Genomic DNA, 14,248 nt, shown 5'->3' on the forward strand with positions numbered 1-14,248 from the left:
CAAGCAGGCAGCCCCCCTAAGGAGAATCCCGCCCATCCTCACCTGCCGCAGGTGCCTCAGCAGCTCGGTGGCCTCCTCCTGCTTCCCCTGCTTCACCAGCACCAGCATGTCCTGGATCATGCAGATCCGCCGGTGGTAAGGGGGCAGGCTGCTGCCGCCGCCCTTCCCAAACTTCTCGCCGGACTTCACCACGAGGGACGCGAGGAAATCCCCCCTTTCCCTGGGGGGCGCTTTCTTGCGGTGATGGGCCGGGGGGCTCTCCGCAGCGCTGCCCGCTTGGCAGCTCTTGGTCTGCTTGGTGCCCATCGTGTGTGGCCCCGGCTCCTGCAGCCCTGGGGCTGCATGCAAGGGAGAGGGCTTGAGGATGGAAGGCACAGAGAGGGGAGCACAAAGGGTTTGGGGGTGCAGAAGGGGGATGCACGAGGGGTTCAGGGGGTGCACAAGGGGATGAAGAGGATGCACAAAGGGTTTGGGGGGACACAGGGGAAACCACAAAGGGATGCACAAGGGATTTGGGGGTGCACAGGGGGAGGCACAACAGGCTGGAGGGGATGCACAAGAGGTTTGGGGGTGCACAGGGGGATGCACAAGGGGTTTGGGGGGACACAGGGGGATGCACAAGGGGGGTGGAGGGGATGAACGAGGAGTTTGGGGGATGCACAGAGGGATGCACAAGAGGTTCCGGCGTTGCGGGACGGGGCTCGGCACGCCGGTAGCCTAGCAGGGGAGCCGGTGCCCAGCGGCAGGGCTGCTCCGCTCCCACCGGCGGAGGAGAGGACGGCTGCTCCCGGCGGAGAGGAGCCGCGCCTCGGCCCCGCCGCCCCGCTCCATCGCTGCGGGGTTGAAGCGAGCAGCCGGGATCCGAGGGGCTCCTTCTCCCGGTCCCGGGCGGCGGCGGAGCGGTGAGAGCGGCCGGTGCTCAGCGCTGCAAAGCGGCGGCGGCTCCGCGCAGCCCCCCCTCGCCTCCTCCTCCTCCCCTCGGTGCCGCGGGGCGGGGGGGGGGGGGGTTCCCCGAGGAGGATGCGGGGGAACGGCCGCGACTTGGGGGCAACTGTTGCGCGGCGGCGGCGGGGGCTGCCCGGGAGGCGGCGCGGTGCGGGCGGCGGCGGCGGGGGGCGAGCCCCGGGGAGAGCCGGGGGAGGGCCGGGGGCGGGCACCCTGCTCCGAGGCTGGGCTTGCGGAGGAAGCCGGAGCCGGACGGGGCTCTTCCTTCCTCCGCCGCCGCCGGAGGGGATGGGGTTGCACCGGGTTTGGGGTGGGGAGAAGCGGGGCTCGGCTGCTGCAGCGCCCGGAGGCAGCGCGGGGTATCCCCGACGGTGGTTCCCGGGGGGTTCCCGCTGCTTCTCACCCCAAAGGACCTGCAGGAACTGACGGGGGTGGTGGTGGTGAGGTGTCCCTCACCCAGGCGATGCCTCAGAGCGGTGCTGCAGGACTTCCCCAGCTCCGGTTCTACCTGCGGTATCACACCAAAACCTCCTGCCCCTCCTCACCTGCATCCCTGTCAGCAGCCTCTCCAGTGCACATCTGGAAGTCACCGCTGGTGTCCTGCCATCCCCAGCCAAACCCACACACACCCGCATCCAGCGCTTGCAGCCGCCCCTCCACGCTGCTCCTTCCAGCAGCTCCACATCCCATATTCCATCACTCCTTATCTTCCAGGCACTCCGCTGCCGGCAGGGTTTAGGGCACGGATTAAAGCTCTTGGATAAAGATCACGATGAACAGCTCTTCTCAACAGGCACAGCTCACCTGCTGCAGGAGACATTGCTCAAGGAATGCCTGGGAGGGAGAAGGTTTTGAGGAGGCCCCAGCAGTAGCCTCAGACCCTCTCCCAATGCAAGGGGGCTGTTTTCCAACACAGGCATGCAGCAAACTCCCTATCCACCCTCATGCCTCTGCTTGGCCAGGGCAGGAGAAGACCCACTGCAGCCTCTGTGCAGTGCCTGGACTGGGAGAGCATCACCTCCTGCAGAAGGAATGTGCTATGGGGGCATTTAACTACTGTGTTAGAAATAATCCCCAAGCAACACGTGAGAGCTTTTTGCTTCCTCTGCATCCTGTGCAACTGCACATCCCCAAACACACAAATGCCATGTTACGTTCATGAATAAAAGGCAGCTCTCCTCAACAGCCAAATGGCTGGAGACCCATGTCACTGTTTCTAGAAGTCCAAAAGCCAGTTGGTGTAATGCATTTATACATGGATCACGGGAACAAGGCCACGAGGCCAGTTTGCAGCATCCTTGCTCACCCTGAGAAGCTCCTCATGAGCAGATGTAAAGGCCCTGTGCCCACTCAGGTCAGCACAAATGTAACCTCCAGGCTCAGCACTGCTGGCTCGAAGGTACAAGACATGCAGATCCCTCAGTGATGTTCCATCCCAGAGCATTATTCACTCCCACACCCTCAAAAGGGTCTCATCCAGCCGCAGACCCAACCTCCCAGCAACGCTCAGCTTCCACACATGATTTTCCATAGACGCTCGAGACACCCACCTACCAACCCACCAGTGCCAACCAAAGCCCTGACCCCAGCACTCGTGATGGGTTCTGCTAAACTCATCGGTGGCTCCTCAGCCAATATGCACTTTTCCCTTAGTGCAGATGTGTGCGAACTGCAGATTAGTAGATGTTTGTCCAAGGGACTTTGCTTTTTGTTACTCTGTCCATACTCTTTACGACATCTAACATTAAGGGTGTGTTAGAGAAGTCCACTGCCCTAGAAGGAAAAAACTCCGGATTGTGAGACCGTGAAAGAACATTTCTCCTCTCCCCCAAACCTCAGATTTAAGGACATTCTTCACTACTACATCAAAAAGAAAGTACATCTTTTCAATGCATTATGCAAAAGCCAGGGAACATCACACCACAGGAGTGAATAACCTGATGGAATAAGCTGGTGTGCAGGATTCCAGCAGCAAATACCTGAACACAAAGACTTTTGTGCTCAGTTCTCCAACACCCCAGGTGTGGGCACCCACCACCAAACCGCTTTGCATGTGTGTACACGTCTACATTTGGTTTCAGATTAGTCACAGATGAAACTAACTTCCTGCTTCCGGGAAGCACTGACTGGTTTCACTGGCAGATCACAATCTAGTTACACTTCTCCCTTGCCAGCCCACTTGTGTTGTCCTTTGTGATGTGCTTTTTGACGTCCTGCAGCAAACCCCTCCATCCATGTACTCACAGGCTTAGGTGGGGGAAATCAGTTTCACAGCTTGCCTAAGGTAGAAAACCCCTTTCTGATCCCAGGTTTTGCCCAGGATTCCCATCCTAAACTAGAAAATCCACTCTGGACAAGTCCACTCTGGCCTCAAGATGAACATGAGTTCATCTGACAGGTCTTGAGGGTCATTTCTTGGTGGCTCAGCTCTTGGTCTAAACCTCACAGTTCCTATTTCTCTAAGGAACAGAGAAGAAACACCCCCAAATCCAAGGACAGTTGTTTCATCGCCTCAAAAAATCTTTTCCACAACCAGGATGGAACAAAGCCCCGGCAATTGCAAGCACTTGGAGCACCCCCCATCCCATCTATATCTGTCTCTTCCCCTAACATTCAAGGAATTCAAAGCAGAGATTGAGTTGGGACCAAGATCTGCTGCTCATCACACTCTCTGGCTTTGGAGGGCAGTGCAGGAATTGCTTTTTCTTGGTAGGGATGGAATGATTAGGATTCATTTTAAATGTCAGCATCACATTCAGGTTGGTGCTACCCGCTATGTGGAAAGGACTAAGCTGACTATAAGAAATATTACTTTCAAGATGGCATTTAAAGGAATGCCAGAGTTAATGGGATTTTTGTCTCTTACTTAGCAAACAACAACCAAAAAGCCCTCGAAACCCAGCCTTAGTGTAACACAACATCAAATCCAGCAAGAGGAGAGACATCAGTCTCAACAGGCCATCTCTGGGGAAGAAAGGCAAATTGAGAAATGGGATTTTAAGAGAACAAAAGGCCATCCATATCCCAAGCTTGATTCAATTCTGCTTTGACAAGGCGCAGCAGTGAGACAGGGCTGAAAGGCCTTGTGAAATGCTGTGAGATGTAATTGCAGCTGAACTGAACTCCAGGATAAATGGGGCAATATAATGATGAGAAACATTACATGCACTGAGAGATGTTTTTAAGGAGAAGTGAAAAAATCTCACGTAGAAACACTTATGTTTCCTCCAGGCAATGGATGGAGTTTTCCTATATTCACCTTTGAATTCATTCAACACATTTAGTCTAAGCTAGAAAAGGCAAGTGAAAAGGATTAAAAACTATCCCTGCCTTCATCCTGAGTAGCCAAAGGAATATCAGTGCAATATAGAGGGAAGCACCTTCCTCTTGCTCTTCCTTGCAGCCTGGAATCTGGCCTGAGCTCAGGGACAAACGGTAGAGAAGGGCCAGAGATGAGGAGAGATGTGGTCATCGAGCTTGGGTACCAGGAGGAACAAGGTTACTACAGGCATGAGCACAGAGCTGCCAAAACCCCAACCCATGATGTGGAAAGCTGCCTTCTTCATTATTAATTTGCTACATCTTATCACTTTTATTACACTAGAATAACTGTACTTGTACAAATAGTTTTATAAGAAAAGAATCAGCATTCAAATCAATCTCTAGACCCCTTCCAAGCAATTCTGCTGCAACAGAAGGAAATGGGCATGTTTCAAGCAACACCCTTGGCCAAACCATTTCACCTCCAGATGCCCCATTCCCCTCACAAGCTGGGCTCACTGAGCCATTATCCTACCAACAGCCACTGCCTCTCCTCCACCACCCTGGGGAGCACAAGAGGAGGTCCCTCTGGTACTCTTTCATGGGTGTTTTAATATAAACCCAACCCAGCAAAGGCTATATTCATCTCCTGAGAGCACATGGGGGGTTGTTGGGGTTTTTGTAGGGGTTTTGATGGGGTTGGGTGTTTGTTTGCATTTTTTGTTAGGTTATTTTTTGCCACTGACCAGCGTTTAATCATTGAGCCCAATCAGAAGAGTAGAAAAACATTTGTTAGATGCCAGAAGCATGTCCTCAACCAAAAAGGATGTCTGAGAGGGTGCTGGGTGAATTGACCCCTCTGCATCAACACTGATCCCTCTAGAGCAGAGGGGAGCAGCAACAACCCACCATCCCCAAGTGCATTGGATCCATGCACATGCTCTGTGCTCCAGAGACTCTTCTATAACCCCACATTGTTCAGATTCACCTCTCTCCTCCCAGATTTCCCATGCAAAGTATGTCCAAACTCAAACCCTTCACCCTGAGCAAACATAAAAATACTTAAGCTGCCGGAAGCAATCCATCTTCCCTTCACGTGATGGCTCCAGCTTTTTTTCCACTCCACAAGCTGGATGCTGTGTTTATAAACCCAAAAAGGCTGTTTACACACCGGCCAGAAGTTGTTTAGCAAGAGGTTAAAGCTGCCAAATATTTTCCTGGAGTCATCTTGAAACCCACCCTTTGCTTTCCCTGCAGCAGGAATGAAAAGGCTTGGGGAGTTCTCTGCACTTTGGGCTGTAGGGAAAATTCTTGCCTTGAGATGCTTTAGCAGGAGAAAAGATCAGTGGGTGTTTTAATGGAGAATTCTCTCTGTGCTGCAGCAAGGGAGGCAGCTCATTCAAATGTGGATTTGGGAGTCAAAACTCTGGGAGTGTGTTCTTAAATGTCTCCTGAAGATAGCATCATGCTGCAGAGTCGCATCCCCTCCCAAGCTCTGGTACCCATCCGTAACGGGATGCAAACACCCAGCAGTGCTATAGGGGTTCATCCATCACCAGCCAAGTGTGGTGATGGAGAGGTGAAGGGCTGTTTGCTGCCTACTGGGAGAGGTGAATCACTGGGAAGGGGACACCCCACCAGGACCAGCCCCGTGCTTGGGAAGTGCAGTGCCAGGATCACATCCATCCCTCCCAGAGGAGCCGGAGCGAGAAGCGAGCGCAGCGCCTGGCTGGAGCCAAGAGCCACGAGTCAGTTTGACTCACGCTCCTGATGGTTTCCAAATGTTTCCCAGCATCCAGCAGTGACGTGAAGACAGATGCTTTGGAGGGGCTGACCCCATCCAGCGCTGCCACAGCCCAGTTCCGAGTGTGTTTGGCCTTGGGAATAGGGGCCATCACTTATTACAGGAGTTTATCGAGTCCATTCTGCACGTGCCCATGTCACTGGACTAAACACTCTGGTTATTTGCTCTCTAATTTCTGCTCAGGATTAATGCCTGATTGACCATCATCTGCTGCTCCAGGACCCAAAGCTCAGTGCCCAAGATCATAAAATCATCATGGAATCCGAGGCTGGTTTGGGTTGGAAGGGACCTTAAAGCTCATCCAGTTCCAACCCCTGCCACAGGCAGGGACACCTTCCACTAGAGCAGGTTGCTCCAAGCCCCTGTGTCCAACCTGGCCTTGAACACTGCCAGGGATGGGGCAGCCACAGCTTCTCTGGGCACCCTGTGCCAGCGCCTCAGCACCCTCACAGGGAAGAACTTCTGCCTAAGAACTCATCTCAATCTCCCTTCTGTCAGTTTAAAGCCATTTATAGACCAAATTACTGCTATTTGGCAGCCTCAGCCCCGTCAGATCTTAGCACCAGACACAGAAGAGCAGTACCAGCCCAGTTACCTCCACAAACGTGCACAATAAGCTCCAGCTGAGCTCATGGTGCCTTTTGTTTAGAGGAGGAACAAAATAACCTCCATCCACTTGAGCTGTTCAGGCTGAGCAGGAGCTGAACCTGGGGGTTGTTTATCAGAAACAAACTGCTGCAAATCCTATTTGTGCAAAGCTGCTTAAATAAACTCTCTGTTCGGAGCCTTCGTTTTGCCCAGTGCAGGGGTTGGGCATGTTTTGCTGCTAAAGGTGAGGAAAAGGCAAGTTTCCAGCCTGGGTTTGCCATCAGTCTCGGCACCCGAGGCTGGCACTGAAATATGCAGCTTTCCAGGATTAAAATAATAAAGGAATGGGAATTTCTAAGCTTTGGTACCTGCTGCTTAATGAAGCCTGAAAGGAAAAGAAATGCAGATGGAAGAGGGAAGGCAACAAATAAATCCTCATCATTTCATCTCCCTTTTGGGTTGCCTATGTTCATTGACTGATGTGTCCTCACTGAGCTGGGCTGTCATCACAGGCTTTATCTAGGATGAAGGAACTCTTTTCAGGATATATCAAAAGAGCAGAAAATAACTTCTATAGGGTTAGAAGTTATTCTCAGTTATGAGAATCAAATTCCACCACGTGCAGCACAATGCAGTCTTAATTTAATTGCAAAATTAAGCTTTACCCTCCTCATTTTGACTTTATTAAAGCTGAAAAGCATTACATTCTATTTAGAGGGAAGAGTGGCATGTTTTTCCAAGCAGGGGCAAGACCCTAGCATGGACTGCACCAAGATCTGGTCATTCCCAAAGTGATGCTGTGCTCCAGCTCAGGCACCTTCTCTATTCATAGAACTGAAAAGACCCTTCTTTTGAGAAGGAATGTCTTTTGTGTTTGCAGTTCAAATCTCTCCAGCACGGGGTAAAGCTGACCTAAATCCAAGACTTCCTGGCCACAGAGAGGCTTAAACCACACGTTTCTTTCCAACCTGGAGTAAAAAGTTGGTAGTTCAAGAATAATAATTATAAATCCAAGTTTTCATTCACTGGTGTAAGGAAAACTTCCTGATTCTGGAAATACTAATTTTCTTATTGGGTTACTGTGACAAAGTGATTAGAAACAAGGCAGCTGATATCAACGTTACACTGTGGTTCTCTTTAGTACTTCATTTCCTCCTGTATTTGTCCTCTCTTTTGGGGAGGGTCCAGGAATGAACCTGGGACGATGCCACTTCCCAAGCTGACCTAACAAGGTCTGTAGAGGGGTAAACCTCACTGGGAAGCCTTGTCCATGGGTTAAAATAGACAACAGAACCCAACCTGCATCATGCACTGCACCAGCAGCAAGATTCCATCTCGTTTCATTGAAATAAACACTTTGGGGTCATTTCAGCCAAGAAGGGTGATGTGAGTCAGGCTGAGCTGAGCCACCATCATCTGCTCGCGCAATAGGAAACACACCGTGTTTAAGAGGGAATTGTGGAGCAATTCCGAGTGCTCACGGGGTCAGGGCCCCCCATTCCCTCCCATCACAGCAGGGGCTTTGTGAAGCCAAACCTGGCTTTAGATTATTTCAAATGGGTTTATTCAGGCATTAAAATCCCAACGTTCCCTCAGTCTGATCCCCGCACACATCCCCAGGGAAGCAGCCCTAACTCCCCAGCCAAGATGCCCAAGACGCCCCATTAAAGCACAGTAGGTACAGCTCTGATTTAACCACATTGGTGAACACTCCCCTTCATTTTCTGGTCACCCCAAAGGGTCAGAAGAGTTGATAGAACCCAGGCTTTTCCCTTTTCCAACCTGGCCAAGAAGCCTAGATCCAGGTGCTTGGACCGTCAGCTCCAGCTCTTGGGCTTGTCTGTATCCCACAGCCCCATTCCCATTAACCAGCACTAAACAAGGGGCTGGTGAAGTCTTTTGCATGAGACATTTGTTTCCTGGGAAGAGGGGGAAGGGAAATGCAGCTTAAAACATGCCTTGGGATGCCGAAATAATCCAGCCCAGATGGGAAATGTGGTCGTAAAAGGAAGATGTTAAATACAAAACAACTGTGGGAGAGTGCAGAAGGGCAGGAATGGAAGGGAGGAAGTCAGGGCAGCACATCTATCACTTCACGCTGCAGGTGATACCCAGGAAAGCCAAAATCTGCCTCTCCCAACTTTATTGATTTCATTCTTTCTTCAAATAGCACAAACAGGATTGTTTCTCTCATTGTGACAAGCAGAGGGATAACAAGAGAATAACAGCAGAAACCATCTGATGAAGGTAAAGAGAGGGAAAGAAAGTGCAGCTTTCTTAAGGAAGAAGAGCAAACAGGGCTAGAGGAAGAGGATGCAGGTGGAGAGCGCCTTCCCCTTCACAGATGGGAGCACCAACAGTTTAGGGCACTTTAGAAAGGAAAGATGAGTCATAACCCAAAATGTAGACCTGAAACCTGGGGGAACTATAGAAGCAGTGCTGAGAAGTGTGGATCTATTTTCCCTTTGCTCTAGGGCTGCCACCGTGGCGATCTCCCACTGAGATCACTCAGCAACTCAGTGATACCACGTGCAACAGGAAAGTACTTTAGGGTTTGGACAACTTTTGGAAATGCAGTGACTGAATTTAACCTCAGAGCAGTTATAAGGATTAGCCACCAGCAAAAACTTACCTTAAATTAACTGAACTAACAAAATTAACCTTAAAAACATCACAGAAATCAACCACTAATGGGTCAGACTTCATCACGCCCCAACAGAGACTCAATGTAGAGGCTTCGTCCGCCCTCCAGTGCACAGCCAACACACTGCCATGCCCAGACTGGCATTTTTAGGGCTCTCTATCATCAGCGCAATGATAACAGCCATCACTCCACAGCTCTTCAACAACCCAGAGCCTCTGCTATTACCAGTTGCCATCAGAGGGATGAGAGCAGCCGGGATGGAGAAGCTCTTGCCCTGGGACAACCAGTTCAGACACTCCATAATTCATTTCTGTGTTTCCAGCATAATGAGCACACATTAACCCAAAGCCACAGAAAGACTCAGCAAAGAATAGACAAAGCTGCTCCAAGTGCCAGATGGAAGCAGCCCTGACCAAATTCAGAGGCTTCTTCCCTGCTTAGTCTTCTCAGCTCTAATCTAGATAAAAGCCTTTTCTTCTTGAGCAAAGAGCTTATTTTCCACAGTAAGAAGATGAGTGTGTTAAATCTTTGAAAGCCAGGGGAGTGTGGCTATTTAGAGGGGATGACTCTGAAGAGAGGTTTCCCAGACTCACATCTTGCACTAGATGTTCTCAATCTCACCCTTCTTTCTAAGTGGAGGCAAATCGCTACATGACCTGAGATAGCCCAACACCCCCCATTGGGAAAGAAGAGCCAAAGCTCTTCAAAGTGACTTCAGTTGGTTGTGACCATGGCTCAGACCCCTGAAATAACAATTTTGCCAATATGCACTCACATTTGCAGACACTTTAGACCCAGGTCTGTAACGCTTTGCAGGTTCCCAGATGCTAGAATGAGCCCACCCACAAGCAAATCCCTAGGGAAAAGCCAAATATGTGTTTCTGGATCACTCTGAAGGCCATTTGCAGGGGATGGAGTCTGGATTTCCATAGGGCACCTCCAGAAGGAAATCTGTGCTTGGGGCCCATTATCCCAGTGCACAGCTGCCATTGGAAGGTCAACCCATGGATGGGCAATGGACACACTAGGCTTCCTCATGCTGTCGCTTGGGAATGCCCATAAATAAGAGGAAAAACTGATGAAAGCACAGGGAGACCTCCACCTTCTAGTCCTTGCTCGTGCTATCAAGATGCCTGTCAACACAAACAACACGTTCCTGCTGCCAAGGACGGCTGCAGACAAGTGATGAGCAGATGGATGTGGTGGGGTGGACCCCGGGGGGCAGGAGAGAAAGTTATAGGTCTGAAAGTCTTAAAAGACACAAGAAGAAAGAGAAATCAAAGCTAAACGCTGCAGCTCTGCCTCTGCTACAACCTTCAGCACTGAAATCATCCAGGAGTGCTTTGAATTCCTGCAGAGAGGGCTCTGAGCATCTGATTTTGGATTCAAGCCGCAGCACAGAGCAGTGAGCACCAGCAGCATTAACCCAGCACACAGTGGGAAGCACAAGCCCTGCCTTCCTTCCTGGGCATCCCAGGGAGGCTTAAAGACCTCATCACACCTCAAAATCCTTCCACCACCTCTCATTTAACAAGCATCGATGTAGAGATGTGGGGCTGCCACCTATGACTACAGCAGCCTCACACCAGTGCTCTTCCCTGATGGGAGCATCAATCCTGGACCAATCCAGGGCTCCTTCTATGTTCTCAACCACTGCAGGAAGGTTTCATCCCTGCTTTGCAGATGAGGACATGAAGCAGGAGGAAGAATAGAGCAGGAGCATGAGGTGGCCTCCAGAAGCCAAGGTCAGGGTGTCTCTCAGATTCACCCAAGCTTGTATCTTTATTTAAAAGCCCTAAACTGCAGAGGTACATCCATGCTTCTCATCCCAGCCTGCTTTCTCTTAACACCCTCCAGCTCTGTAAAGCATTCCCAGACCAGAAACAGCTGCCTTTCATCCTTCAGGAACAGTGGTTAGTCTCACCACAATCTCTTATTGTGCATCATGAATTTTAATAGAAACACACACACAACCCCTCAGCACCAAGGCACTGAGATGGGTGAGGTTTGTACAAGGTGAGACGTGCTACTGGGGTGTTAACACAGTCACAGTGAATGGTTGGGGTGGATGAGGGGGAGCCAGTGGAGCTAATTCCATTCACAGAGAGCATGGAGCTGCCTGTAACTTCAGGTCCTACATCCATCACAGTAGGTATCCTGGCTTGGGATGCTCTGTATCAGCATTTGACAAAGCTATGACAACTGTAAAAAGAAACCAGTGAGCCTGCCCACTCCCATTGGACACACAGCACTTGCCACCCCATCCATCCATCCATCCGCACCCAGGAGATGACCCCATACACCAGCAGCCCTGGATAATGAAGGCAAAAAGCCGCAAATACAGACCCCACAAATCAATCCAGAGACACCAAAGAGGTTTCTGGCTTAAATGATGTTTCTGGCTCTGCTCAGGGGGCTCTTCTCTGTTGTGGCTTTGGTAGCAGATAAATCAATCACATTGCTTTCTCTTTACGTCAGCATCAGAAATACCACCCCCCCCCTCATTTACAGACAGCTGTGCTGGCACGGAGCAGATCCCTGTCTTTCCACATGGGATGGATTAGTGAGTCACCCTCTGGAAGCCCAAGAAATTAAACTCCTCTAACACATCCTTAGCATCTTCTCCCACAAAGTTCAAACCCACACACACACTTTCATTTGCCAGAAGGAAAAGCAGCCCCTGCTAACACATGGCACAGAGAAGGTCGGGTGATGAGGTGGATGGACAGTCAGTTCACAGCAGGGTTTCCCATTTCCAGGAATAGGCTCGCTCCCAGGCATTCCAAAGGTTGCAACAGCAGGAACCCCACAGGCTTGTGGCTGGAAGGAGACTGTTTTGGGGAAATGAGCAAGGTGATGCGCAGAGCACCCTTTCCCCATGGAGAGGGCAGCAGGGGGGGGATGTTTCCCAAAATCTCTTGGCAGCGAGGTACCATCTGGTTCTGCAATCAATGGCATGTGTATGGGCAAAGCTGTGTGTCACATGAAGAGAGGCCGGGAGGAGGAAGCAGCAGCATTTGGCAATGCTGGTGCATTACTAAGAAACCTCAGAAGAGACAGATCACGCTGGAGAAACCTCTCTTCAGAGACCTCTCCTGGGCTGTCCCATACAGATACAGCAGCTCCTGGACACATCGTGCTTCCGACAACATGAACATCTCAATCCTCTGGCAGGTTAAAGCCATTCCACCTTGTCCTGTCCCTACAGGCCCTTGTCCAAAGCCCCTCTCCAGGTTTCCTGTAGCCCCTTTAGGCACTGGAGCTGCTCTAAGGTCTCCCCTTAAGGAGCCTTCTCTTCCCCAGGCTAAACCATCTCTTCCTAAATGAAACCCCGCAATTTTAGGGTGTCCACAACATGACAAGGAAACATTTAGGAGGGAGGATGGAAGCAGCCTTTCCTTGCTCTGTAGCATTAGGAGACGCAGACCCGACCCCCGCTCCCGGCGGTCCAAGGCCGAGCTCTTGTCGCCACCTACCGGTGCTTCCTGGGGTAGCAGCCCCGCTCGCAGCCTCCATCCCCTTCCCGGGATGCAGCCCCCCTTCCCCATTCGACAGGTTTCACTTTGCCCCAATGCTACGCGTTATTTTCTGTGATCTTGCATCACAGCGAAGAATTTCCTTGGAATTTTTCCTTTTCAAACTGCTTGCTCCCTCCCTGAGCCTGAACAAACACAACCAGGGTTTCAGGAGGGTAAAGATCAATGATATGGGGCACATTCAGCCATCCCATTGCTCCAAGCCTTGTAGCAAACCCTTAAACCACTGCCCACCATTTCCTAAAGTGCTTTGAGCTCGCTCTGAAGCCCAGATTTGCCCCACCACATCAAAGGGACATCCCTACAGCCACCCCATCACCACCCTCCCTGCAAGGAGCCAGGACTCACCAGGGCCAAAGGAATCCAGTAGCTCCAGTGAAGCGTGTTCACCTCCAAGGGGTGACTCCATCACACCTAAACCATTCATTTACTGCTTGAAATCCCTCTCCAAGGTCCCCTGAAGGGACAAGTCGCCCCATTGACCAGTGGGGAGTGCTGAATGATGGCTGCCCCAGCTCAGTCACAGCCTCCCACTGCTGAGGTGAGGAGCAATCAGGGATGATTGGTATCTGCTGTGCTTGATGGCCAAGCTCCACCTCACACCCTGCTCCAGGTGTGCAGGACCAGGGCTCCAACCCACCTGGCTCTGATTTAGGCCTTCTAGAAGATGGCAATTATGTTCATACAGGGCTCTGGGGTGAAATGGGTGCAAGGACACGATGGGTTTTACAAGGACATAATGGGTTTACCCTTGTTTTTCAGGTACTCACCTTCCATGAGTTGCTCCTCAGCTCTCACCCCTTCCCCACAGACAAGACAACTCCATGGTGTAATTCATACCAAGACATTAGAGAGGATAATGCTGTAGCACCTCTTCTTGACAGAGGCTGCCCCATCCCTGGCAGTGTTCAAGGCCAGGTCGGACACAGGGGCTTGGAGCAACCTGCTCTAGTGGAAGATGTCCCTGCCCATGGCAGGAGGTTGGAACTGGATGAGCTTTAAGGTCTCTTCCAACACAAACCAGTCTATGATGCTGAGCCACGGGTAGCAAGAGCCACGTTTTGAGGAGCTGACAATAAAGAGAGCACAAGGAAATCTCTGCTTAGGTCCCAACCGTTTCTTGAACATCCTGTAAAGAAACACCTTCAGCAGGTAAATAGGGAACACTGGTTCTGCTGGGTGGCCTGGCAGGTTAGGAGACAGCCTCCTCCCTGCAGCAGCATGGTCAGTCGGATGCATTTTCTAGCCAGAGGGTAAATTACTTCTATCAGTAAAGGTCATAGCACTTAGAGCTGTAAGAGCCCTTTATAAAGGAGAAATGGAGACCTACAAACACAAAGGAAGCCCAAGTCACCCAAGGAGGAACCTTGATCTCCTGAGAGCCGTGCACCTCACTTCTCAGCACGGCTGCTATTTATTTAGTGGAGCTGTTTTCAACCTGGGGTTAACAGACACCTCAAGGTCAGTCCC

The 14,248-nt window shown here is 51.0% G+C and overlaps 1 protein-coding gene across 1 annotated transcript in view; it reads right to left on the reverse strand.

Annotated features, from left to right (window-relative positions):
• Nucleotides 1-1,124, reverse strand: part of LRRC75A (leucine rich repeat containing 75A) — a 66,552-nt gene extending 65,428 nt beyond the window's left edge. Inside the window, exon 1 of the mRNA XM_030472799.1 lies at nt 43-1,124. Within this exon, the coding sequence (XP_030328659.1) occupies nt 43-306 (264 nt within the window). The 5' untranslated portion in view covers nt 307-1,124. The remainder of the gene's footprint in view (nt 1-42) is intronic.
• Nucleotides 1,125-14,248: the final 13,124 nt, after the last annotated feature.

This window comes from Strigops habroptila (genome assembly GCF_004027225.2).
Source record: "Strigops habroptila isolate Jane chromosome 13 unlocalized genomic scaffold, bStrHab1.2.pri S16, whole genome shotgun sequence".
In the NCBI taxonomy this organism is placed as follows: Eukaryota; Metazoa; Chordata; class Aves; order Psittaciformes; family Psittacidae; genus Strigops; species Strigops habroptila.